The sequence below is a fragment of the Protomyctophum parallelum genome (genome assembly GCF_964188405.1).
Source record: "Protomyctophum parallelum genome assembly, chromosome: 17".
In the NCBI taxonomy this organism is placed as follows: domain Eukaryota; kingdom Metazoa; phylum Chordata; class Actinopteri; order Myctophiformes; family Myctophidae; genus Protomyctophum; species Protomyctophum parallelum.
In genome coordinates, this window is record NC_139719.1 from 5,963,018 (window position 1) to 5,989,649 (window position 26,632).

General features: G+C 42.7%; 2 protein-coding genes across 4 annotated transcripts in view; both read right to left on the bottom strand.

Moving 5' to 3' along the window:
• Positions 1-26,632, bottom strand: part of LOC310874920 (leucine-rich glioma-inactivated protein 1-like) — a 429,872-nt gene that overhangs the window by 400,024 nt on the left and 3,216 nt on the right. For 2 of the 3 annotated variants that reach the window (XM_083787844.1, XM_083787843.1), the window contains 8 exons: positions 25,228-25,299; positions 25,033-25,104; positions 23,433-23,504; positions 22,608-22,777; positions 22,135-22,299; positions 21,093-21,317; positions 17,917-18,159; positions 15,701-16,350 (listed from right to left, as the gene is read on the bottom strand). In XM_083787844.1, the coding sequence (XP_083643970.1) occupies positions 16,001-16,350; positions 17,917-18,159; positions 21,093-21,317; positions 22,135-22,299; positions 22,608-22,777; positions 23,433-23,504; positions 25,033-25,104; positions 25,228-25,299 (1,369 nt within the window). In that variant the 3' untranslated portion in view covers positions 15,701-16,000. Of the gene's footprint in view, positions 1-15,700; positions 16,351-17,916; positions 18,160-21,092; positions 21,318-22,134; positions 22,300-22,607; positions 22,778-23,432; positions 23,505-25,032; positions 25,105-25,227; positions 25,300-26,632 lie in introns of those variants that run through there. The other variant, XR_014570595.1, reaches the window with a different exon arrangement.
• Positions 81-12,409, bottom strand: LOC310874921 (solute carrier family 35 member G1-like). The gene is made up of 5 exons (XM_083787845.1): positions 11,905-12,409; positions 7,320-7,500; positions 6,898-7,032; positions 1,224-1,420; positions 81-507 (listed from the first exon to the last, which is right to left on the bottom strand). Exons 1-5 carry the CDS (start codon positions 12,275-12,277, stop codon positions 95-97), a joined length of 1,299 nt encoding a protein of 432 aa, XP_083643971.1. The 5' UTR covers positions 12,278-12,409; the 3' UTR covers positions 81-94.

Here is a 26,632-nt window from a genome sequence, read left to right on the forward strand (position 1 = left end):
CGCACAATCCCAGATAGAATAATAATAAAGAATAAGTAATAGAAAATAACAGTAACAATTTGAAATACTAGAAATGGTCTTCGGCGGGTCGTCTTCAGCTCTTGTGCGTGCTGCTGTACCACCTCTGGAGGGCCACGCCGCTCGTACTCGCCACCACGCACAGAGCCCCGCCGAGGCTCCACCAGGTGGGCTTGCGGTTGAAGAAGAAGAACTGGAAGGTGAACGCCAGCAGCACGTCCACAGTCCTCATCAGGGACACCGGGCCGGCCTTCTCGATCTGCAGGGCCTTGGTGAGGAAGGTCTGGCCGGCGATTCCCAGGACGGCGATGAGCATCAGGACCCAGCGGTCACGGCCGCAGGACGGCACGGTCCACTCTCCGAGGATGGTGGTCACGATGAGGCACTCTACGAAGCCGATGACGGCGTAGTACCAGACAGAGAGGTAGTAGTGGACACTCTTGCCCATCTTGCGCAGGATGACGACGGTGAACGCAGCCCCGATGGCTCCTGGGAACGGTTTCATTGAACTGAGTTAATGTGACGAACAAACAACTCAACAGAACAACAGACAGACACTGGCAATTGCAATGGTGTAATGGTGTATGGTACGCTGGTGTGCACATACGTGAATGAATACATGAACATGTGATTCAGTCAGTGAAAGAAAACAAAAGAAAATAAAACGCACGGTGAACAACACATCTGAACACACCCAAAAAAAACAGGCCTCTGTTAAGATCCTTCCTTTAACCCATTCTGACCGGGCACCCGTTTTGGTGTTAGCATCATGTCGTGCTTTAGCTATTTAAAAATAGCAGATCTACAAGCTCATAGCGCGCCACCGAGTGGCGCGCTACGAGCTTGTGGGTCTGCTATTTTTGAAGAATCAAAGAACGACTGACATTTTTATAGAATCTGATCTCAGGTCAGAATGGGTTCATCAGACCAGTGTGTGTCCAGTGGAAACCTCGTATATGAATCTGATCTCAGGTCAGAATGGGTTAAAGAACTGCAGGACTTACACACCATCATAGGATCTAGTAAATGACACATCTCTAGTCTATTATAAGTATCACAATCTTGAAAGTGTGAATCTGCCCCTAAAGGTAGTGTTGCGTCTTTAGTAGTCCTCAAACATTGTGCAGCTTCATTTGAAACAGTTACCTAACATTTGATTCTATTGCAGTGCTACAACATAAGACGTACTGTACTAATCGTCTTACCAGCGAGGGCGGCGACAGACCCCTTGATGTGATTAGTGTAGTCACTCTCGATGCCATGGATGCGCTCGCCGAAGAGGAAAGGAGGCCGGGCAATGAGGATGACTCCCGTGATGGTGAAGACGGTGAAGATGCAGTCCCAGATGGTACACCTCTCCTTCAGGAAGATCCACGCCAGCAGAGAGGTGAACACCGGATTACTGAAGGAGGGAGTGGCATGAGTGTCATGTCAAGGACCCCCAAATTGACACGTATTAGCCCGTGGACTCCCTTTTGAAAACATATGCCAGGGACCCCCATAAGAGAAGATTTATACGGCTCTAGCAGTGATTTTTAACCATTTTAATTTCAAGGACCCCCAGATTTACATGCATTAGGATTAGGCTATGGAGTGGACCCCCATTTAATGTCATTTCTATCTCTGGGTCCCCAATATATATTGTAAAACCAATGTTAATTTAACTCTGAGAGTGTACAAAAGGAACCAAATGGACCTGTTAGAGTCCATTTGTCATAGAGAAATGTCAGAGGACAAAGACAGAAATAGAAACAGAGAGAAAGACAGACACGCGTGCAGTGCCGTGCGCGCACGCACGCAGGCACGCACACACACAAAGATAAAGACATAAAGATAGTAGAGAGGCAGACAGAAGGAGATTGTGGTGGAAAAAGACGGGTGTAAGTGAGAGTATAACATTTTAAAATATTGCCCTGTACCTTTTGCAAACTGCAAATAAAGTATTCAATCAATCAATCAACAGTCAGAAGGCCGTTTCAGACAAGGAGTGAGTGACAAGCGGTCTCATTTGCAGATGTGTAGCGTAAAAGAAAAGCTACATTCCAGCTCTTGCCACCCGCAGGCGCGTGCGATCATAGAGCACCGAAGTCCTGACGTAACTCGCTCATCCCTTCGATTCCCCTGGTTCACGGAAGTAATTTCTCTATGGAGAATAACATGGGGTGATCTTAATATCGTCTACTATAAGCGTTGTGGTCCAAAAATAAACAAGCTGTCTCTGCGTTATTGTCAGGGAGGTGTCTCTGTATTGTTTGCAACAGTCAGTCACTCATATATGATACAGTCTGCTTCTAGCGAAAATCTAACTAATTCAGCAGCAGTAACATTAGCGTTTTCTCTCAGTCAGTTGATTCTTCATATCCATATGAGTGAAGCGGCCGGGGTGACATGTTTATTTTTCAAACACAGTTCTTATATGAAGCGATCTAAAATCCCCCCTATGGGGATTACAATGCAACTAAACAAATACATGAACCTGGGGACAGACGCCCTCTACTGAAAGTGACGTCAGACTTCGGTGCTCTATAGCGACTTTAAGCAACGACGGCTACGGCAGTCGGCTACGGCAAACGGAAATGGATCAGTGCTCGATACATAAACCTGCTCTCCGTCGCAGCCCTTTCTACTACAGAAGAACCTACACTTACACGTAGTGTCTACAACGCCATCTCATAACCATGTTCCTCTTTGCACTGCTAATCATGTCCAGCGCATACGAATTAAGCAATATCGGCAAGTTAGCTGATGCGCGACGGGGTGTTTAAAAGAAATTGTAATGTCTACATGCTGCATAGACGCGTCACCAAGGCAACCAATGTCGCCGTCGCTGGAGGCTGTTTGCTTAGCGATTTTGACAGCTACGGCGTGGGCGTCATAGCTGCCGTACTTCCGCGTAGCGGAGCGCCCTGAAAACAGTCGTTGCTTAAAGTCCCTAATATCACGGAACAGCGCCCGCTTGCACCAATGCTCCTCAACTTCTCCACACGTCCAAAGTAATCGCCCGCCTCTTATTGAAAATGAAAAACCAAGGCGCGTCAGTCGCTTCCCGTCTGAAAAGGCCTTATTAAAATGAAGTTGGGTCAGGTGAGGCTGCGTTTAGTTAATACTGTATGCCACACATTGATGGAACAGACTTTTAGAGGAACTGAAATGTATCCCTTTTTATGCCTTACTCACTGTACCTGTATACATAGTATAGCAGTTTGCATATGAAATGTGGTATACAAAATAAACTTGCCTTGCCTAAAAAGGTTCATGAGGTCAGAATGAAAAGAACAAGAAACCATGAAAGCACTGTCTTTCTTGTAACCTGAGAGACACCGAAGACACTTTTGGAACACAAACATGAATGTAAGCACACTTACACACGTACACACACATTTGATTGTGATAAACATATTTTTTACTTTACTTTTATATTCCTTACATATTATGGTTGGTATTTTCCTCAAGAAACAGTAATTACACAGATTACAGAGCTTCACTGCATCGCGGAGGGTCTGATTATACGTGTAGGAGCAACCCTGACCCTCCCCCCGTCCAAGTCTTTGACCACACACACACACACACACACACACACACACACACACACACACACACACACACACACACACACACGCCTATTATGACTTCTAAGTAGAAATGCTAGGGTTCATGTGGGTACATTTTACTTAAAGGAGGGTTAAGAGGCTGAACACAAAAAAGGGGCCAAAAGAGACAGAGAGCGCTGTTTTAAAAGCAGTTCTTTTTCCTGAAACTACGGCGCTGTTCAGGTCTCATTTCTGATTTTGCAGTACAGCGCAATTGCAATATTACGTTTCTGGAGAAAGATAGCTCACGTGAGCTAATGTTTTCGTCTGCTGTTTTACTACATGATTTTCATTTTAACTGCCACGCCCCGTTCCTATACAAACCCATTGTAACTTCAAACTACATTTTAATCATAGAAAATGCTTGTCCTTGGTGACTTTCTTTTTGTGTATTGTAACTCTTGATAATCAGTCGAATTTCAATGTAACTTGGTCAGTCAGGCTGGTCACACTACCGGTGGCCAGCTGGCTCCTGTGTGATCCTATGCTGTATGCTTTGCTGCTGTGTACTCTGAAATAAACACCAGGAACCTCTCATCTGCTGTCGTGCAGTGTCAAAATTCTCTTCTGCTCTCCAGTTCTTGGTTAAGTCTCTGTACAGTATTTCGTATAGTAGAGTGTTTGGTGTCTACCAGATACCACAGGAGCAATCTTCCCTCCTACTCTCACCTATAGTCATGAAGTGTGGGTCATGACCGAAAGAATAAGGTCGCGAATACAAGTGGCCGAAATGAGTTTTCTCCTTCTTTCGTGTAACGTCAGAGGTCCAACTCGGTGTCATGGAGCCACGCCCGCATCTCTGGTCCCAGGTCGAAGAGGCTCACTTTCCTTGGAACACCTCGGGATCCCCCAGGAGGAAGTTACTAATGTTGCTCTGGAGAGGGAAGTCTGGAGCTCTCTGGTGGAGCTGTTGCCCCCGCGACCCGACTACAGATAATCGGTTGAAGTTGGATGGATGGAATTTGTTTATCACATACCCATAGCAATATGTATTCACAAGGAAGAAATTGGACCTGGTCAACACTTTTACGTTAATATATAGAATTTCTGCCAGTGAGTTAATGGTATTGTTCATAGTGCCTCATGGGGTTTTCCCCATGAGGGGAGTGTTGACTCAGGACACGTTGCTGCTGTCTGTGAACTGTGATTGACATTTTTATTGTCAAAATATATGTCCTCCTCCTTCACAGCTACAGTACAAATGTCTCAACGCCCTGGCTCCACATACCCCTCAGGCCTCTTCCGTAATGTCTCAACGCCCTGGCTCCACATACCCCTCAGGCCTCTTCCATGATGTCTCAACGCCCTGGGTCCACAGTACCCCTCAGGCCTCTTCCATAACGTCTCAACACCCTGGGTCCACAGTACCCCTCAGGCCTCTTCCATGATGTCTCAAAGCCCTGGCTCCACAGTACCCCTCAGGCCTCTTCCATAATGTCTCAAAGCCCTGGCTCCACAGTACCCCTCAGGCCTCTTCCATGATGTCTCAACGCCCTGGCTCCACATACCCCTCAGGCCTCTTCCATGATGTCTCAAAGCCCTGGCTCCACAGTACCCCTCAGGCCTCTTCCATGATGTCTCAACGCCCTGGGTCCACATACCCCTCAGGCCTCTTCCATGATGTCTCAACGCCCTGGGTCCACATACCCCTCAGGCCTCTTCCATAATGTCTCAACGCCCTGGGTCCACATACCCCTCAGGCCTCTTCCATGATGTCTCAACGCCCTGGGTCCACATACCCCTCAGGCCTCTTCCATGATGTCTCAACGCCCTGGCTCCACATACCCCTCAGGCCTCTTCCATGTTCTCTTTCACGTAGCTCTGGTCCATAGCCTTACTGCTCTTGCTGCCGTTGCGTTAAGGCTATGGAACTGATTGGCTTCCTGCCTCGCATGAAATGAAGACCAGCCTCTCCTCTGTAGCGAAAATAAAAATTATGTTACACGGATAAATGCACTTTTTGGCCAGAAAGGGATTTTGCTTTCGCCGGATTTTTTTTAAATTTTAGTTACTCCACTGCGCCCTCTATCGATATTACCAAGAGAAAGAGATTTTTCCTATGGGGGAAAAAAAATCCCTTTCTGGCCAAAAAGTGCCTTTATCCGTGTGGTGGGGGGCACAAAGTGCCTCCACTAAGGAAAGTAGGCTTTCTAATTACACAACCGTCTTTGTATTGGTGAGTAGGTAAAACATTATATTTATTTTCGCTACAGAGGTTACTTAGTGTTCCTAGGTGGCATAGTTCCAGTCAGTTGTTTACCTCTGTTGGTGTGCCCACATGTGATGCTTTGTTAAGACAACTGATGTATAACTTTATGCAAAGTCTGGAGGTGTCTAGTAACAGTATCATAGTGGCACTAACGAACCCTATGAAGAGCTGTTAACGGGTCACGTCCAGGCTGCGCAAGCACTGGCTCAGCAGCCTGCTGCTGATTAGGTAGGTCAGTACTTTTATATGCACTACTGTACTTTGTTTTGTATTAATGGCTCGCTTTTATCCTTTTCCCATGTTGTTTGTCTTTTTGTTTTCTGTACGTTGATCTTATGTGATATGGACTCCTGTCTGAAATAAAGATTATATATATATATATATATATATATATATATATATATATATATATATATATTCTTAGCGAATATTCTATCGACTACGTTTTCAATTAATCAAATAATCCAATAGATTATTCAAATCAACAAAATAAATGTATCTGAGTAAAACACTGCTTTGCTGTACAATAAATTTCAAATAATTAATAGCGTACAAAATTGCTACAACTCACAATACGTGTGAGCCTGTACATATTATTTACTGTATTATCTTTTTAACATTTCCGCCTGTAATGTCCTTTTATCACTCCCCTCACCCAAGCCTGGCCATGTGAAAAATAAATATAATTAATTATACCAGTTAGTTCCTTCCTTGCATTGTCTCGTAATATCTCCCGATAAGAACAGCCACCACAGCAGTTAGTGACATGCATCTTTTTCTTTATACATAAAGACACTTTCTAATTGACTATGTAATGGTAGCTATAATGTGCTGTTCTGCTAAGCTTATAATGCATTATGAACAGCACTTATATACTTCATAAACCTTGTTATAAGTTCTTATGCATAATTATAAGCATTTATAACAAGTGTTATGAAGCCTTATAAGTACTTAATAATTCAGTAAATATAACATTTTTAAAGTAACCCAAAATATTGTCTAGTTTTCAGGAATGTTGTGGCACCTGAGAACATGATTTTGCAGTGGTGTAAAAAATTAATAATGAGCTGATGATCTCACCTGAACATGATGACAGTGGCATCGGCTAGAGGCATCTGTTGCACAGCATAGAAGAGGAGGATCATGGTATTGGAGCCCAGGAACCCTCGAAGAACCAGATACACACGCTTATCCCTGGGGCCCAGAAAACCTGTTCTAGAGGAGACGAGATAGGAGGAGGGTGGATGAATGGATAAATGGATGGATGGGTGGATGGATAGATAGATAGATGGTTGGATGGATTGGGATGGATGTATTGATGGTATGGAAGCTTTATCCTTTAAGAAAATGTATGTTACCCACCTATTATAAACATACAAACAGTCAATACCGTAAAAAAATAAAAAAAATGATTCCCATCCATCATTTCTGAATTCAACTGTCATGTATTGAGAGTCCAAATCAAAATGTATATTTTCTGTACTTTTTTTAGCCACACTTACTGGTGATATATTAGCAAGGGTGTGATAAACAGAATCTGGAAGAAGCAGCGTATAGCACTGATCTGGATGGCGTGGATCCCCTCAATGGTCTTCACCAGGAAGGCAATGACCGAGAAGAACACTGTAGCCAGAAGACCATAGAACAATCCCAGACCGGGACATCTTTTTTTCTTCCCCGGTGCTAGAGGAGGTGTGAGGGTTGATGGAGTGGAAGGGAGTGAGGGATAGGGTGAGACAATATGAGGTCAAAAGGAGCAGGGATGGAGAGAGGAGGGAAGATTACACAGATAGAGTAGGTGGGGGGGGGGAAGAGGAGAGAAAGAGGGATGGGTGGGGGGGGGGGAGGGGAGGGGAGAGAAAGAGGGATGGGTGGGTGGGGGGAGAGATGAGGCAGACAGCGGGATAGGATACCCGGGTGGAGAGGTGGAGGGTAGAACGACAGTGAGATAGAATGAGGGGTGGGAGGGAGAGAAAGAGAGATGGAGTACAGTAAATCTTTTATATCCCCAGCAATGAATGATGTTAAAATGATGTTGCTATATCTGGTATTACATTTCGGAGAATTCCACGCCCACAATGTTGTGCCCATGGAGCGCGCCACCTCAGGTGCCCAAGTCATAGACCGTGACATATGCAGAGCATGCGGAACTGCTGTTCACGCCTGTGCTTTTTGGCCGTCGTACGTCACTCATGTTACCTCTGCGTCTTCAACCCAGTGGGGTGGGGGTTGTGCGACTACTGGCCAATCACAGCGGGCCTTTCCTATACTGTAGCAGTCAGTCTGTCTACTCTGTCTACATTTGTTTAGATAGAAGTACTGTTAAAAGCTAACATGACCAACCGTACCTCATTAAATGAGTGAATGTTTGCTAAACATCATCGCTCGGTTGATAAATGTTTGCATCCTTGGACCAGACTTTTCATCTTAAAAATAGCTTAAAACGCAACAATAACATAACTTTGACAAAAAAAATTGGATTACCTAGCTCATTACAAATATCTGATTTCATATGAAGCGATTAGTTCATGTTTTCATTCTGGTTTTTGGAAAAGAGAAGGGAACCCCGCACACTCATATGCTCCAAAACGTTTCAAGCCAAGGCTCTTTATCTGGTAAAGAAAAACTGTTTTGGTTTGTTTGACCAGATGAAGAGCCTTGGCTCGAAATGTCGTCAATAAATAAACCTTTTGGAGCACAATGAGTGTGCGGGTTCCCTTCTCTTTTCCCATGTCACTTTTTGAACCCAGCACCTCCACGAAGTGATGTGCGTATTTTACTATAGTTAATTTGGGTTTTACAATCGTGCTTTCGAAAATAGTCAGCAATGTCAAGTCATGGTGAGGCGTAGTCAAAGCTCACAGGCTTCCTCAAATCAATCAAACCACAGTATGCTTTGAAAATCATCAGCAAGGTCAAATAGGCTATATGGTGAGTCATAGTCAATGGGCTAAACATGCCAGACAATGGGTATGGTCTTTTAAAGACCATACCCAGACAAAAATACAACAGAATGGACATAATGCACCACCACAGGTTCAAATGCAGAGGGGTTCTGTTCCCGGCCGCGGTGGCTCCGGCTTGGCCAGAGAGGGATCACTTCTCTGTCGCTGTATAGTGACATGCAGATGTGACTTATAGCCACAGTTCCCAAAGTGGGGTCCACGATGCATAGCCAGGGGGTCCGCAAAATAATTCACATTATTTTGTTCTAGTTAATTTTGGTGTGTTTGGTCTGACAGTGCATCTCGTGTTCGAGTCCCGTTCATGACAACCTTTGTTGCATGTCTCTCCCTCTTTCCTGTCAATCTTTACTTGATACTATCAATAAAGGCAGAAAAGCCAAAAAAAACAATCTTAAAAAAAATGGTGTGTGTGATTTCACTGATTTGTGAAATCCCTGACTGATTTGTGCCTGAGGCCTGAGGCCAAGGAGACACAATGAGGTTAGACAACACACTCCATATTTGGGCATACATTAGGAACTCCAGCCGGTCCTCCCATTTGCCAATTATAATATATAGGATTATGTTTTCACACACACACACACACACACACACACACACTAGAGTTCTCATCGGGCCCGAAAATTAAGGCCCGGCCCTAACTGGGCCCTAACTGATCAGGCCCTATAGGCCAGGCCCGGCCCGACTAATTAGCATAGATTTTAGGCCCGACCCGGCCCTAAAATGTCGGGTCGGGTCGGGCCTGGTCGGGTTTGTGCAGAATTTGAGAACTCTACACAGAGTAAAAGTGAAACGCCAGTCAGCACCATCTTCATAATAGATAAATACACAAACAGACAGAACAGAACTATTATTTTTATTATTCTAAACAAATTCAATATATATAAAAAAAAAAATCATGGAGCCCCAGGCCCGGCCCGGCCCTACTGATTAGCATACATTTTAGGCCCAGCCCGGCCCTAAAATGTCGTGTCGGGCCTGGTCGGGTTCGGGCAGAGTTTGAGAACTCTAACACACACACACACACACACACACACACACACACCTCCTTAACGAGATTCTGCTGCTGGCATGGTGGAGGGATTGTTTGTGAGAGAAACTTGAGAAAAATATACTGAAGCCAAGGACACTCATGGGTAAGATTTCAGGCAAAACAAAAGAACACACACAAGAGCTCCACAAAGCATGGGAAACTGTGCCTGCTGGTTAAATAGCCATGCCCATTTGGTAAAAGGTTTGGCTAAGCGGCAGCCTACATTCAAACGAGGTCAACCTGTACATTTCCTTTATCCTTGTTACTTCCCTTCTGTCCTCCTATTATATGTTCATTCAATTTGGACTATTTTGTTGCTGTCGGGCAGAAACCTCTTATCTCCATATTTTAACCCATTCTGACCTGAGATCAGATTCATACGAGGTTTCCACATGGACACACACTGGTCTGATGAACCCATTCTGACCTGAGATCAGATTCTAAAAATGTCAGTCGCTCTTCGATTTTTCAAAAATAGCAGACCTACAAGCTCGTATCGCGCCACTCGGTGGCGCGATATGAGCTTGTAGATCTGCTATTTTTAAATAGCTAAAGCATAACATGATGCTGACACCAAAATGGGTGCCCGTTCAGAATGGCTTAACTTGGGTGTGGTTTTTTCTTCTGTAAATAAATGCGCTGCGGCCTACTTGATCATACTACACTGTAGTAACTACAGCATCACACAAAATCATCGACAGTAGAAGATATGTACAAGCTCGAAGCGTGTTTTGAGCTTGTTTGAGTTTCTAATCTCAATCTTTAATATGAAAAGTATCATTAAAGTTTTTACATATAAGGTTTCCACCACAGAGACAATTTGTCAGATGTGATTTTCATTGCGCCAAGCTGAAGCGTATAAGTTTAAACGTTATACAGTCCTTATTCTATTTCTCCGTCATCTCTTTATTTGTCCGTGTAAATAAAAATGTTTTCTCAATTCATTGTTCAACAATGTTTATTTAACCCATTCTGAACGGGAACCCATTTTGGTGTTGGCATCATGTTATGCTTTAGCTATTGAAAAATAGCAGATCTACAAGCTCATAGCGCGCCACCGAGTGGCGCGCTACGAGCTTGTAGGTCTGCTATTTTTGAAAAATCGAAGAACGACTGACATTTTTAGAATCTGATCTCTGGTCAGAATGGGTTAATCAGACCAGTGTGTGTCCAGTGGAAACCTCGTATGAATCTGATCTCAGGTCAGAAATTAAGGCATTCATTCTCAGGACAAGTGAGGAGCATGATATTTACACTTTTGAGCAAGGTGTAGAAGGCCTGACTGTCAGTGCCACAACTGACAGGTTTAACCATCTGTTGAGAATATCTTATCAAACCCACAGTGTGATGGGGGTCAGGGTGGTGTGCTGCACAGTTTGTCCCTGCTGAGTTGATTATTATTATATTACTAGTACACTATATAATCAACAGCACACACTCCATTTAGAATAGATCTTGAAAACAATACATGGTGGAATCCACTTTTACAGTTGCAATAACGTTATTATAACTGGGTCAAAACCGTCAAATATCCTAACAAGCAACAGGTTGTTTCTATGCTGGGGTACCACGCTGTAAAACTGCACAGTCATCCATCCTCTTTAAACCATGATGCAAACGGTAAGCCGGATTACACAGCCTTTCCTCAAGAACTGAACTACAACCACTGACTGAACCAGTACCACAGCTCGAACTGGTACGATGAGCCTGGATTCCCGGGAACATAATAACTGTTTTAGTAGACGTTATATTGTTACCAAACCAACAGCTATACGTCAGTTTTATAACGTGCGGATGGCTGCGTGGGAGGTCATTGGCTCTCTCTCCAGCTGGCTTATCAGCCTTTTACTCCCCTCTCTTTCCCTTCTCAAAGTTCACCGGCAGTACTACACACGATCTGTGTGCGTGTGTGTGTGTGTGTGTGTGTGTGTGTGTGTGTGTGTGTGTGTGTGTGTGTGTGTGTGTGTGTGTGTGTGTGGTGGACACACGCTGATCATTTTAGATGAGGACACGTTGATCACATAGCGAGGGAGATCAGAGAGACTCATTATAAAACGATATAGTACAAATCGTCTTTTCAGACGGTACCTTGCTGAAGTGCGTTTCCTCCTGCTTCAGGTGATGTGGGCTCCTCGGAGCGCCTGTTTGCGACACACAGCGCCTGCTGCTCGCTGCTCCCATCCACCAGTGACTTATTACTGCTCCCCTTCGCCTCCTCTTCACCTCCACCATCACCGTAATCACACACAGCAACGCGACTGTTACTTTGCAAGTGAATCATCTCGGCCATACGCTCATCATCATCATCATCCTCCTCACTCTCGTCCTCGCCGCCGTCGTCATCATTGTCAACTTTGTGAAACACGACAGTAATGTCCTCCGCTCTGCGGGCAACTATGGACACAACTCGTGGGTCGTCTGTTGAATGGTTGCAGCAGTCAGTGACAGTGTTGTCGCCCATGGTATTGGTGGTAAGGTGTGACGGCTAAGCGGCAGCATGCCTCGGACAGAAAGCAGAACACAGTGCCCGTCTTTTGGTTGCCCTGAGTGAGAGAGTGTGTTCACCGGTTAATATGTAACCTTGGCTTGGTGGCTGCTGCTGCTTTACACACACAGCAGGCAGGAACAGGCAGGCAGCGTGCGTTGGATACTTTCTCCACAGGGGGGCAGGGCAGAGCCCCTCGCGCTCTCGCTCTCTCTCTCTGTTGGACAAACATAACATTACCCAACGTTTATCTACCACGCTCAGGTTCCCACAGAATCAAGTTCACTGGCATTACATTGTAGCCTTGGGGGTCAGTTCACTTCCATTTGTGAAAACCAATGGTTAACAATGTAGTCGAAAATGCCTGTTTCCATTTACAAAATATTAAAATGTATTCCAGCTCCCAGCCTCCCTCACTCCCTGTATACTAGCCTACCTTTATAATCTGTGCCAGCATTAGAATGTAATCATCATAATCCCCACATATATATCTCTATGTAATAATCATAGTGGACAATTGAAAATTAAATAATAATAATACATGTCTGATTATGTTGTGTGTTATAAGCATTTTTATTAGGCCTACTATTAATACTTGTGAGGACCTCTGCTTGGATTCATGCAGGTGAGTGGGGCACTGACGATCTGCAAGCTCACAACGCGCTGCGTGTGCACGCAACACTTGGAGCTTGTAGATCCACGGCTATTATCCCAAACCGTGTATACCGTGGATATACCGGCTTCCCAAGCCCCAAGCCGTCTCTCTAGACTAGAGAGAGATCTTTACATGTACTATATTTTCACCTGTACTTTGAATAGACTAAGTGACAACCAGGAATAGTCTGGTGACCACCGGAGAGACGGGTGGCAGCCGGAAATTAGACGGCACCCGGGAGCAGTATGGGTTAGCGCCCCAGGCCCCAGCCTGTGTCTTCCGTGAGGAAGAAGCCCAACAAACCCACGGTGAGGCCTTTAGGAGGGCCATGCAAGCCTCAAGCGGAGCCTGCGGCACCACCAAGGGCAAGGTGGAGCCTGCGGAACCGTTGCGGCTTGAGAATCCACCATAAAGTGCCTGGTGCTGGGAGTCTGGTGCAACGCACAGGGCCTGACCTGGTGAGAGCAGGAGTGGACCTGGTGAGACGTAGGAGGGGCCCGGACAGGTGTCAACCCACAGAGCCTAGTCCTTCCATGTGCCAGAATGGTACCTCCCAGTCCCGGCAGAGTAGTTCAGGAGGAACGGATTGTGTGGCCCTGGTTTTTCCCTATGGGACTGATCGAGAGTATAGCTACTGGGACGTAAGTCGGGACTTGATCACTCCCGGCTGGGTCACCTGAGTGAGGGGTATGATGTTGCCCGAAACCCCGATGACCTTGGGATACATTACTGAGGATATGTCCCAGGTGCATCCATTTATGTATGTATTTTGTTATGAGATTTTTCCTGTACTTTTAAATCATTATTAAATAATAATAATAATAATAATACATGTCTGATTATGTTGTGTGTTATAAGCATTTTATTACTATTAGGATACATAGGAGGATACATAGCCTAACACAATGAGCAAAGAGAAAAACAAATAAGTCTAGCCATTCTCAATTCTAAATGAGACTGATAGGCCTACTGTATACCCTATGTTGAACACAACATGTTACACAGCAGTTTAGGTGATAATAAAAAAGCATTTCCTTTTATTTTTCTAACCAACAACTATAGGCCTAATTAAACACAATTCTATAACGATGAAAGAGAAAGAGAAACACAGTGTGGTCCCCATCAACAATTAATGTACAAAAGCAGTATATCATATAAATTACTTTACACAACATCATAAAAAAGTAAACATTTTATTTGGCAAATCTTTGTCAGTGAGAATTATTAACAGGCTGTTACTGTGTGTTTACTTCCTCTATCTATGTCATGATATTGTAGGAGCATGTCAAAGTACAGGTAGGCTACTATAGGTGCTACACAGTGACCAGCTTTTAGCTGCAGAGTAAAGATAACAATGGCTTTGTCTATGTAGGAGAAAAGGGGCAAGAGTGCAGTGAAAGAGAGATAGAGCTGGACACACACACACACACACACACACACACACACACACACACACACACACACACACACACACACAGAGATGCTTCTAGCAAGGCTTTCATCAGGAACCAACAGTATTAGTATCAGGTCATATAATATAATCGACTGCCATCATCAGTCATAATAATCTGTGAACTGGCCATTGCGGAGGAGACTGGCCAGTCTCAGCTATAGCTGCATTTCGTAACAACGTTCCACTTCTTGGCATCCCTATTTTCAATTCATTTTGACAAAGATTGCAACAACAAAAAATAGCAGTTCTACAAGTTCACAGTCACAATACATCACTATGATACATGTTGTGAGATTGTAGATCCGCTTGATATTGATTTAAGTTATTAACACATAAAGTATAGCCTTTTGGAAAGACTGAGTTCTGGTTGGCTATAGCTGCCATATTGGTCGGTAGAACCATAACAACCGCAGCCAAAGTGTGCCAGCATTTGGTTGTCGCTTGTCGGATACTCTGAGTGTACAAATGGAACCATGGAGACCTTACGGGTCTGTTTGGTTCCATTTGTACACTCTCAGATGCTCCTGTCATTGTTACGCCACCCTCCCTTGGTGCCTTGCTAGACAGTGGTCAACAACAGTGTTCACTTTACTGATTGCTGCCGTTTTGTTATTAGCTCCAAACCTTGATCAGATTACTATTTGAACCAATCAAATTGTCCAAAAAGTATGACTGCCACGCATCTTGTTCTGAGCCTCTATCAGCTTTAAAACTAATCTCCTTCACAGTGCTTTGGGCATTATGTGTTCCATGTTGATCACAAGCTCTAGCAAGTCATTACCGTTATCTAAAAGACAATTAAAACAAAATTTGCTTGTATCATTCCGACTATTAAACCACAATAATACGTTTTAGTAGAATATCTAATCTAATCTAAATAAACCTACCTTCTAAGTAAGAAGTTATTATAGCAGGTAAAGAAAAAAGCTAAACTGCTTCTTCACCTGACAGATAGTCAGCGCGCAATAATAATGGAAGATATGGTTTTCAAATGGAAAATAAGGCATCATCAGAAAGAACAGAGCCCGGATGAAAATATGCTCATTTCTTCAAGGCCTGTGTAAAAATGAAACATCTGTGGTAAGTCTGAAGATACAGTAGGCACCAGCGGCAGTGTAGAATCTCTTTGAAACCCCTGCTACCTTTGTGATGTTTTAAACCAGGCTTTCCCAAACGGTGGTACGCGAACTCCAGGGGGTGCGCGACATGAAAATGGTAATGCAATGGATTTGTATTGTTTGCTACAGTTTAAATTTAAAATGTAAACTAATTAAAAAAAATCTTCAAATAATTTAAATAACTTAAGTAGCTTTATGTCTCTGCCCTTTAGTGAACATAAAATATATTTTCAGGTCGAGATACCAATTTCATCCAAGAGAGAAGAACACATATGGATGCAGGATAAACAATTAAAAACACTTAACAAAATAATTTCACTTACAGCACCTTTAAAGCTGCCTGGGTTTCATTATTAGTCAATACTTTTGCAGAAACTTCTACTGATTCTACTCGGCCTGACAAATTCAGTCACTCACAAAGGGTTTTAAAGGTATTCACAAACATGAATTGACTGATATCGTTTTAATCTGTTTTAATTACTCAGATCAATCATTAAATGCTCGTATATCTGTGTTTTCCCCTTGAAGCTGGATGCCAGCAGGAAATCCCGGTCGTCAATAGATACCGTAGAGAATGCTCTGGGAGCCTGGATGTTCAGCTCCTGTGACTGGACAAAATGGCCCCGCTTGGGGTCCCATTGGTAGACCTGTGTCAGTGAATAATCGCTGCCTAAGATGGCGTATTGCCAGTTGCCGATGGAGACTGGTTGGAATACCATAGAGCCACGGGACGGAACTGTCTGGGCCTCTTTGAACATGGCTCCATCCCAGCGCATCACCTTGGAGTCACCGATGAACCTTGTCAAACAAATGAACACCTCACCTAGGAAACAAACAAAAACATACATAAATCGGGTTACTACAAAATGCTGTGCATGTATCATGGCCTTACGATCGTTAACTAATCTAAGACTAAAATGAAAAGGGACTTTTTCTTCATGAATATATAATTGGGGTGGTTGTATTTTGTCTCCCTGCTCTTCTATTGATACATTTAGGTTGTGTCAAAGGTCATGTCTCAGAGCTAGACACAGATCTGACACAAATTATGACCCGATGGTCAAGATTAAATTTATCCCCTGTGCAAGCAGGCAGGATTAGCTCAATGATAAATAAATTCAGCACTTGTGCAGGAAACCGGGTTCAAATCCGGGGTAGAAGATTAAAGTTACATAGTGCAGCTGTAACTGAAGCTAAAATGAAAATAAAGTAAATAAAGAAATAGCCATATAAAAACTAAAATGAACAATGCAAAACTACTCAAATTAAATGAACTAAAACCAAATAGAATTACATTTACTTGTGTTTTATGTGTTGTACTGTTTGTGTTTTGTTATTACTAACATATTTTGCCTAATTTGCTCTTTTGCAAAAGCAGCTTTTGAATGCTACTCTCAGGGCAGCTTAAATGCTATATTCATACACCAACGTTAAATTGCTGCTCTGAGGGCAGCTTTTGAATGCTTCTTACAACCATGTTCATTTGCTGCTCTGAGGGCAGCTTTTGAATGCTGCTCTCAGGGCAGCGTAAATGCTATAGGCCTACATATAGTACCAATGTTAATTTGCTGCAGCTTTCAAAAGCTGCCCTCAGAGCTTTTGAATTCTGCTCTCAGAGCAGCTGAGCCCTGACTGCAGAATGTGCCTTAATAGCTTGCTAGCTAAATTTGAAAATGATTTTAAAACACTGAATTGGTGCAAATTCAGCAGGAGTAGAGAAGAATTCAGTAGGAGCAGAGAGCTCTTGCTGATTGGACGGGCGCAAGGGCCAATTAAATTGAATGCTGCCCTCAGAACACATTCCAAGGCGTATATCTAATGTGCGGCTGAGCATAGACATGGTTAACGCCCCGCCTGCCTCTGATTGGCCTACTGAGTCCCAACACTGCCCGTCTTGACTGTCCACTGAAGTGGATATAGCTATGCTGGATAGTCTGTTCTCTGCTTTATTTAGAAGTACACACCCAAATCAAATCATAGTACATCGTGTTCAATCAATTATCCAATCAAAGCAAACGGGATAAACAATATTAGTTTGGCTGTTCTACAAAAATAAAACGTACAAGTTAGTTACAAGGGTGCATTCTGTCGCGCGTGCCAAGCTGTCATTCTCTTGTATTATTTTTCTACCACGGAGTAACCTCGCATCTCGGAGGACAGTCGAGACAGGCAGTGTCAGTAGGCCAATCAGGCAGGCGGGGCGTTACCATGCCTATGCTCAGCCGCACATTAGATATACGCCATTCCAAGGTATATAAAGTAACATCTGCTGTTAAATGCAATGATACAGCACCTGCACAGTTTCTTGTCATTTGAAGTGATAGTAGAACTATCTATCTAGTATATCACTATTCACTACTCAGTAGTGATATACAGGTAATGCTCACACCTTTGACCTGGAAGTGCTTGACAGAGAAGACATCCTCCATCTCTGGTATGTCAGTTCTGCGGTCAAACCGCTTGTGGCTCTTGTTCCAGTGGTAGACCACAGGCCTCTGGGAGCTGCTGGACAGGATGAGGTGCGGCTTGTTGGCAATCTCCAGATATTCCACATCTGTGTCCCGGTGCCATGGATGGAGAGACTGGTGAGAGTAGAAGCCATTGCCGTTCCACTTGTACACTGTTGTGGAGCCTGCCTGTAAGAACATCATTATAACACATTATTTGAAAATCCCACAAAATAATGCATAAATTAATATGTAGGATATTTGGACATAAAATGTCTAGCCACTGTATATATTATTTATAAGGAATCTCACTTGGTGTTTAGTGTAATCATGTTAATATTATAAACACATTTGATGTGCGATTTCTGTGCTAAACAACATGACACTGTAATGTGATTAATAGAGCCCAATAGCCCATTGATGTAAACAACCTCTTAAATAGACCCCCACCCCCTCCTCAAGTGGCAATTCAGAAAATGAAAAGTCTGCCATTTGGATGATATACGTAGTCATGTGGTACAGTACTGTATTTGATGTGATGGTATGAGTCATACTTTGACCATTACTTACACAGCTTTATTTTTTAAGCAAGTCATGCTTTGATGAAATTCTGATGACCAAATCGTTAGCAATAAATTGAGTTTTGCTGGGAGAAAGTGTGTGGGAGACTCACCCTGAACAATACAGGATATTGTCTTTATTTTTCCCACAACCCTTGTGACCTCTCACTTCGCTGTAACTCCAGTACTTGGTCACAGTGTTGCAATGCAGGATAGCAGGATTTATTTTAAAGCCTGTGCACAATGTCATTGATCAGCCTATAGTTCACATGAGTGAAGAGGTCACTTAGGATAGCTAGTCACTAAATAAGCCCAGGGACAGCTGTTACTAAATTATTGTAATCTCAGTTAACTTGCTCACAGTGAGATCCCTCGAGAAGATATCAGAGTTATTTACTAGGCGACCTGAGAAAACAGAGCCTTTTATTAGGGGTACAATTAAACTCCACAGGGATCTGTGTGAACTCTTAATCTTGGTTGCAAATCTATAGTTAGTTCAAGCAGTCAGAGCTCATCTCTGGGGCAAACCATATGCTCTGTTTGTCTGTCATGAATACAACATATCTTTGCCAAATAGGCATCTAGTAGCCTCGACACCAGGCTTTCATTTTTGTTGGTGCAAAAATTGAAAGCCTGGAGGAACGCATTGGCCGCTCTGGTCTAAAAGTGGGAGTCAACCCTTCCGGGTGGGCGTCGCTCCAAATGATGTGACGTAGCGCTGCACTAGGGGGGAGAGGAGGGGCCGGGGGTGACGGACAGATCGATGAGATCCAATCAGGGCGTGCGCAAATCTCAGCCGCGACCCGCCCCTGTAGACCAGAAACCTAACACGTTAGCTCAGGCTATAGGCATCTAGCAGCTAAGAATACAGTCTAATTATTTCATTACATGTGGTAAACAATGTCCTGTATATTCAATATGGTACATATATTTAATTCTTATTGGTAATATATATATATATATAGTTACATGTTTCATTAGCTAGTTCGTCATAGCCTGGTTAATAAACCAGACTAATATCGCACGGACCGCGGGATATTAGTCTGGGGAGGCTCAGCTTGGATTTCATTTCCAGGGGGGCGGGTTGAAACATTTTGTCTTTGACGCAATTGGTCAGAGCTACTGTCAGTCAAAGGTCTCAAGCATTGAAAGTCACTGTACCAAAGCCCGCCCATATTGCATACCGTGTCCCGATTGGCCGCCCCATTTCTCTGGTGTAGGAAATGGGCGTACAATTGAGCCTCTCCAGACCGTAATCCGCCGGCAGGCAATTTTTTTTTTGCCAACGGCTGATTCGGTCTGGTTTATTAACCAGGCTAAGTTCGTCAGGCTTCTGAGTGTCACTCAGAATAGCCCTAGTCACTGATTGGTCAGTAAGCAAGGACACTTTAAGTCCCACCTCCCTGCATGTGAGGAGGGAACTCTTAACTTTCTACAGTATAAAGGCAATATGCCTTTGTTTATACGGTGTGTCATACAGGTACACACGGACTCTGCCGTGTGTGACTCCATTTCCCATGGGCCTTGTTGTTCCTACGGCCTTGTAAACTGAGTGTGTCTGTATCAATAAACTGAGATACAACATTGGACGGAAGGAAAACTTCTCTGCCTGATTCATTGAGAGGGTGGCCACACCGTTGTCCTGCATGCACAGAGCCGTCGATCCAGATTCATCATCATACAGAAACGTGTCCATGAGTCAACAAGGAAGAGTGACACTGTTTCTGTGTTTTTAAATGGGAAATTCTGAACAGGCTGTAAAAAACTAACAATTTAAACAGTTGTTTCACAGCGGAATATCATTTCACCATCCCATTTCCACTACAGATGTCCATATGAACATTTCAATTCCTATGAATTCATGTTGGAAAATAGGTTAAGAAAATACTATGTGCTGGGCACGGTGGCACAGTCGGTAGTGCTGTCGCCTCACAGCTAGAAGGCCTTGGTTCGATTCCCGATGGGGACACTGTGGGCGTGTTCTCTCATGTCATCAGTGCCCATACCCGAGGCGGGGTTGGCGAAAGGGCATTTGTGTGTGGAGTTTGCATGTTCTCCCCGTGTCCCCTAAGATAGGTACCCAAACAAACATGCAGTAATCCTGGTCTCTAAACTACCTCCCCCTGGCCAGCCGGGGCACCTGATGGAGGGGAAAGGAATTGGTAGGAATAACGTTTTCCTTCCACGTGCTACGCCCGGCCGGGGAAACTCCCCTCTGTCAGGGGAAAAGAACCAGCTTGGACTCCTTAATGCATATAAGGAAGCATGAGGTCAGTCTGCTGCCCTCCCCAGGTTGGCAGAGGAAGTGTATACACCAGGATTACATTAGATAATTGACACTGGGTGAAAAGATGGGTTGCAAAATCGTGGGATAAAAACTTAAAGAAAAAAAGATAATGCTATGTGCTATGCGTGCTGAAGATATTTGCTATGTGTTTACCAAATGATTAGTTCTACTACCTTTGGTCAATCTAAAATAACTGCCACAATAAAATGGGTTCATGTTATTAAAAGCTTAAGTTCTGTCAGATCAGTAATGAAAAGAGAGAAAAAGCCACCAGCCTTGGAGCTGTCGGCGATGACGAAGAAAGACTCTCCGTCGATCATGAAGGTCTCTATGTCGTTGGGTTTACGGATCTTCAGGATGTCGATGTCTTGTATCTTGATGAACTTGTTGGCAGAGGTGTCACGCTTGTAAATGTGTGAACCCCCAAACAGCTGGGCCACAATAACAAAGAGGAGATGGTCAATCACCATGGGCTTGCAGACCACAGTAGAGGCACCTGCGGTCATCAAGGAGAGAGGAATGGAAATTTATTTGCACGCACACACGCACACACGCACGCACGCACACACGCACACACACAGTGAACTTGCGGCTGAAAACACAAATATTAAAGGCCTATTCATAGTCTGGATTTTCGGTGATGAGGTGACCACCGCTCCGGTGGTGAGCTGACCACCGGAGCTGAAATAACGTTGCGCGGTGGTGAGTAAAAACAGAGAGAAGGGCTGGAGCAGTGGCGGTGGTTTGCTCTTCACCGCGGCTCGTGTAGTTCGGCGGTCACCCCACCACCGAAACTCCAGACTATGTATGAGCCTTAATAGAGACGGCACCGGATTTCTCAGAGTGCATTCTGGGATGGATTGGGCCAAATCGTGAACGCGCTGGCCGTTGACTATTATTGCACACGTTCACGTATGAAACAGCGTTCACGTGTCATCATGAACGTGCGCGATGATAGTCAACGGACCAGCGCTGGCCCAGCACTGCAATACCACATTCGGCCACTATGTCTATTTCGCCCAGGGTTTCCTCCGGTTGCCGTTGCCCGTTTCTATTAATATATACTCTAAGTGAAAACAGTGCTGCAGGTGTGTGATGAAGACAAATAGAAAGGAGGATAAAACTAATCAAACAAAATCTAGTGAACCATATTATTCTGATAATAATGAAGGAACGATTTGGCTTTAGTTTAGACTGTGTGTACAGGCAAAAAGGCATTGAAAAAGACATTATTAAATTGACAATCCTTTATTTCAGCATATTCCTTTCACACAGATGAGTGTGTAATGTTGCTGTCTACTACTGTAACTCACTTTCTATGGTATCATAGGTCCTGAAGGTCATCTCAACGTGATCCCATTCCAGGAAACGGCATGTTCCCTCGAAGGGTTGGGCAAAAACAACATATTGATCTTCGCCAAAGGTGAAGGCCTCCACGGAAATAGACTCGAACTTCAGTGACTGATAGGCAGCAAACTCTGAAAACCAGAAAACATATAGCCTTATCGTCCTCATCTTTCCTTCCACTGAAGTCATAATGTATAATTGATGGATGTATGAATACGTATTATGTTATTTTTTTAGTATGATTTACGCATGATATTGTCTTGAAAAGCAGATTGAATAACTGATCACAAAAACAACCTCAATGGAAGGGTTTTGTGTTGTTGTACATGATTATCATATGGGAAAATGTTTAAAAAAATGTTTTTCTTTGTACACCGGTGTCGCGATGTCACATGAGCTTGTTGTATTTTCATCATATGAAGGTGTTTAAAGACTTCACCTGCTGTGATGCAGTCAAAAGAGTGTGGTAGTAGGTCGTTGATCTTCTTGCCCTGGTGAATGGGAGGCCCACTGCAGTGGATCTGGTCCACTGTGGCATTGGTGTGATGGATCCACTCCACCAACCACTTCAGTTTGCAGTCACACACTAGGTTGTTACCTCGCAGATCACTACACGGATATTATGGGGTGTTATCTACTGAATCAGGATCTGAATTCATTTCATTTTCCTTGTCTGACTTACTTCAGTTTTAGGGTAGATAAATTAATTAATGAATCAATCATTCAATCCATCAATGAATGACATGTATAACAAAAGTGTTTAAAATGTGAGTGAAAACTCCTGTTCGATGAGAGTGGACACTAGGGGCTATAGTGGTGAGGTTATGTCAGTCAATAGAAGTCAATCAGTCTCAACAAAATGGCTCAGTTGCAATGATGCAAAGCTATACTCAAACAATCTACACACCACTACATCTCAGAGACAAATGTTGTACTTTTTATGCCACTACATTTATCAAAGATCTTCCAAATCTTCCCAAAATGGATAATCTGGTGTGTTGGGAGCTGTAAGATTGTCTATTTTAGCTGTAAGTTTTAAGATAGCGCTTAAATGCTTAATTAAACAATAATAATTACAGTCATATAACATGATATACATTGCTTCTGAAATGGGCATTCTGCATAATGAGTACTTTTACTTTTGCCATGTATATTTTTATGGGATAGCCTTGTAAGAAAGCATTTTGACAATATGGTATTGTAACTAAAGTAAAAAAATCAGGCTACTTCTTCCATCACTGCTGAGTTGAAATAGCGTACTTACACTTTGCTCAAGGACTCCATTCCCTTAAAAACATCTTTTGGCAACGTCCCAAGGTTGTTGTATGCCAGACTCCTGCATGGCAACAACAAAACATGCAAAGAAAATTATAAAAATAACAATGTACAGAAGTGCTTTCAGCTAATACCAATATACCTGTCAGAAACGGGTCCTATTGAGAGATCTAATTTGAGATGGGATGAGACTGTGGCTGGATTCCAAAACGTAATCAAATATGGAAGTAAAATTACAGTGTAATTCATGACTGCTGCATTATTCAGGGGGACATGCTGACAATTTGAGCAGAAGTACAAACTGTACAGAGATCTTTTCTCTGATAATATGTTTGTGTATAATAGGGATAACACTTTTTTTCCCAAATTATTGGCATATTTTATTTATTTTTATTATATACTCTAGCTTATATAATATCTACATTATATTGTAATATCCTGTGACCTCAAGGACTAGACTATATAATTTAATTCTAGACGCCACCTTGGAGAGGATGACTGGCCACTGGCCAACTAATAATACTATTAGAGTCTGGAAGAAGCCTGAGGTCAGAGCTGAGTTTAAGGTTACAGTACAGTTATTATATTTAGACTTAAGCTTAAGGTCACTCGTGAGTCGTGTTATCAGCTATATATAGTCTTAGCAAGGTTTGCAAACGAGAGAGGAACATTTTGGTCACTTTCCAAAGGAAATCACAGAATACACATTTTCAGCTTTGACTATTTGGTGGACAAGAATTGAACTGTGCAGCACATTACTGTACATTTGGCATTTCAGTACATTTCCGTACTTACTCACATTAGCATATTTTATCCTATGATGGGAATTTGTTTTGAAATACATAAATACTGAAACATGTTGGATTCAGTAAAAAAACAATTTCTTCATCTAGCATTCTTGTTCAAAAATTGGGTCCCTTTATATTCCTCTGTAGTTTTAGAAACATTAAAGAACACACATCTCCATCCATATTTGTCAGCTAAAACCTCCTTCATAATATGTCCTGCAGAAACCTGATCTAGTAGAGTCGACCTTGAACAGGCAGTAGCAGCACTGCTGCTTACCAATGCACTTCTGACAATTATGAAGTTGACAGTGACAGGAAACTGAAAAATGGACATTGAAGAACATATTGATGAAAAATGCTTATTGCCGTGTTAAAACCTTGGTCAATGGTCAAATGTGAGTGTAATAGTTCAATGAACTTTGCAAAGAGGAGTGATTCTGGCTTTTCATGAGTTAATCTTATCCGATAAATCAGGTTGTTGTAACCACATAATCCCTATTGTTTGCTTGTTGTACAACGCAGTACATATTATGTAGCCTACTGCATTGTACAGCAAATACTGAAAATAGTTTATCTACAATATTGGCAAATTTCTTTGGACCAAAGATGTATATTTTCTCTGAATGTTCACTTATATTTCACAGAATGTTCGGCTAGCATCCCCTAGTATCCCCATCCCCAGAATAGGGACACTAGGGTTCACGTGGTTAAGACATTTAGAAAAGGCACAAAGGAATGAAGGACCAGAGGCAAAGGTTAGGGAGAGTACTTGTATCATACTGTATGAGAACAGGTACTTACAGATGTATCAATCCCTTGAGACCCCGGAATGCAAATGGAGATATCGATGCAATTTTATTGTTTTCAATGAACCTATGGAAAATGTTAAAAGCATGAATAACATGAATTACCCTACCCATATCCACCAACAAACATGTTATTGTAATGTACACAAATCTAAGAGTAATGCTTGGGATTTTGAGAGAAATCACTTACAGGTATTCCAGATGCGGAAGTCCCAGGAAGGCATCTTCATCAATGAAGTCAAATGAATTGGCTGTGAACAAACTATGAGGAAGAACAAAGGGACAAATTATGTTTGATTGTACATGTGAGACGTAGCTGGAGCAGTAAATTATCATTATAGAACGTTAAAACATTAATAATAATAATGGGTGACTTATCTCACCCTTGAGAACAAGAGATTCATTGAGTATGTCTGCCTAAGAAGGCATGTGATAAAAGAGTGAATTACAGGAAGTACAACAAATCACAGGCAATGCCTGTGATTGTAGCATAAGTGGTGCGTTAATCATTTTGACATTTCTCTGTGAAACAGGCATCTCCCACACATTATGGAGGCCAATCATTCTGGATAGAATATGACAAATCTGACTGATACATGTTGATCACACGACTCCAGAGTGAGATAATGTTTACCGATTTGTGTGCGTTTTGTACTTACTACTTAGCAAAAAGTGTGTTTTGAAAAAAGCGCAAAAAAAGTAGCCTATGTTGAAAGTTGCATGAAAGGATCCAATGAATCCAGCCCGGGGGAAAACATTTTTGATTGTGTGACTTATGCTTCGAGAGAGTTAGAGGTCAAAAGGTCTTCCTTGGCCTACTGGGAGTGTGTGTGTGTGTGTGTGTGTGTGTGTGTGTGTGTGTGTGTGTGTGTGTGTGTGTGTGTGTGTGTAAAGTTTCATGCTGATTGGTACAGCAGTGTCTCGCGTCTGAGATTAGCTAAACAGACCGTCGGACACCCAGAGGGACAAGGGTGAAAATATAATCTCTGCCTCCCGGCCTTTAATTTGGCCTGGCAGAGATGATTAATAGGACCACATTTACCAGTGCACAGGATTTATAACCCTGATGTTTAAAAATTAGGATGACCACCTACTGAGACATGAATCAATAAAGAAGTGCTGCACATAGATGTACTGTAGAACAAATCGTATATGTCTCTATGATGCTGTATCACTGCAATGACTGCAAAAAAAACTATTGGAAATTAGAAATAAGAAAATAATATCAGCTATAGCTTATTTTCCTATAGTACACATAATTACATACAAAGGACATCATTGTGCATATTCTTCTCAAAATCACATCCCTTTTTGGAGAAAGTTGTTGAATATTTCAAGAGCACAATTACTTTTATCATTGTGTAATGGTTACTTATGACAATACACTTATTATTAACTTCCTTTAATTATCAACGGTGAAGCCGTCTGTCATAATAACAGGTCATACCTGTTATTTAACACCCTCTTGTTCCATCCTGTAATGTTTTCTTAAAGGGATTGTGACATTAAAAAAAAGGTTTTGGAATTGTTCTTGTTATTGTTTCATGAACTTTTAACATTCAGTAGATTTTCTGTGATCTGGGGTTTTCTGGCTC

Excerpts from the sequence above, each read along its gene's own strand:
- LOC310874921 (XM_083787845.1), bottom strand. The coding sequence starts at position 12,277 with ATGGGCGACAACACTGTCACTGACTGCTGCAACCATTCAACAGACGAC. Across the intron at positions 7,501-11,904 it reads AGGAAACGCACTTCAGCAAG|CACCGGGGAAGAAAAAAAGA; the intron begins GTACCGTCTGAA and ends CACCTCCTCTAG. Across the intron at positions 1,421-6,897 it reads GCCACTGTCATCATGTTCAG|TAATCCGGTGTTCACCTCTC; the intron begins GTGAGATCATCA and ends TCCCTCCTTCAG.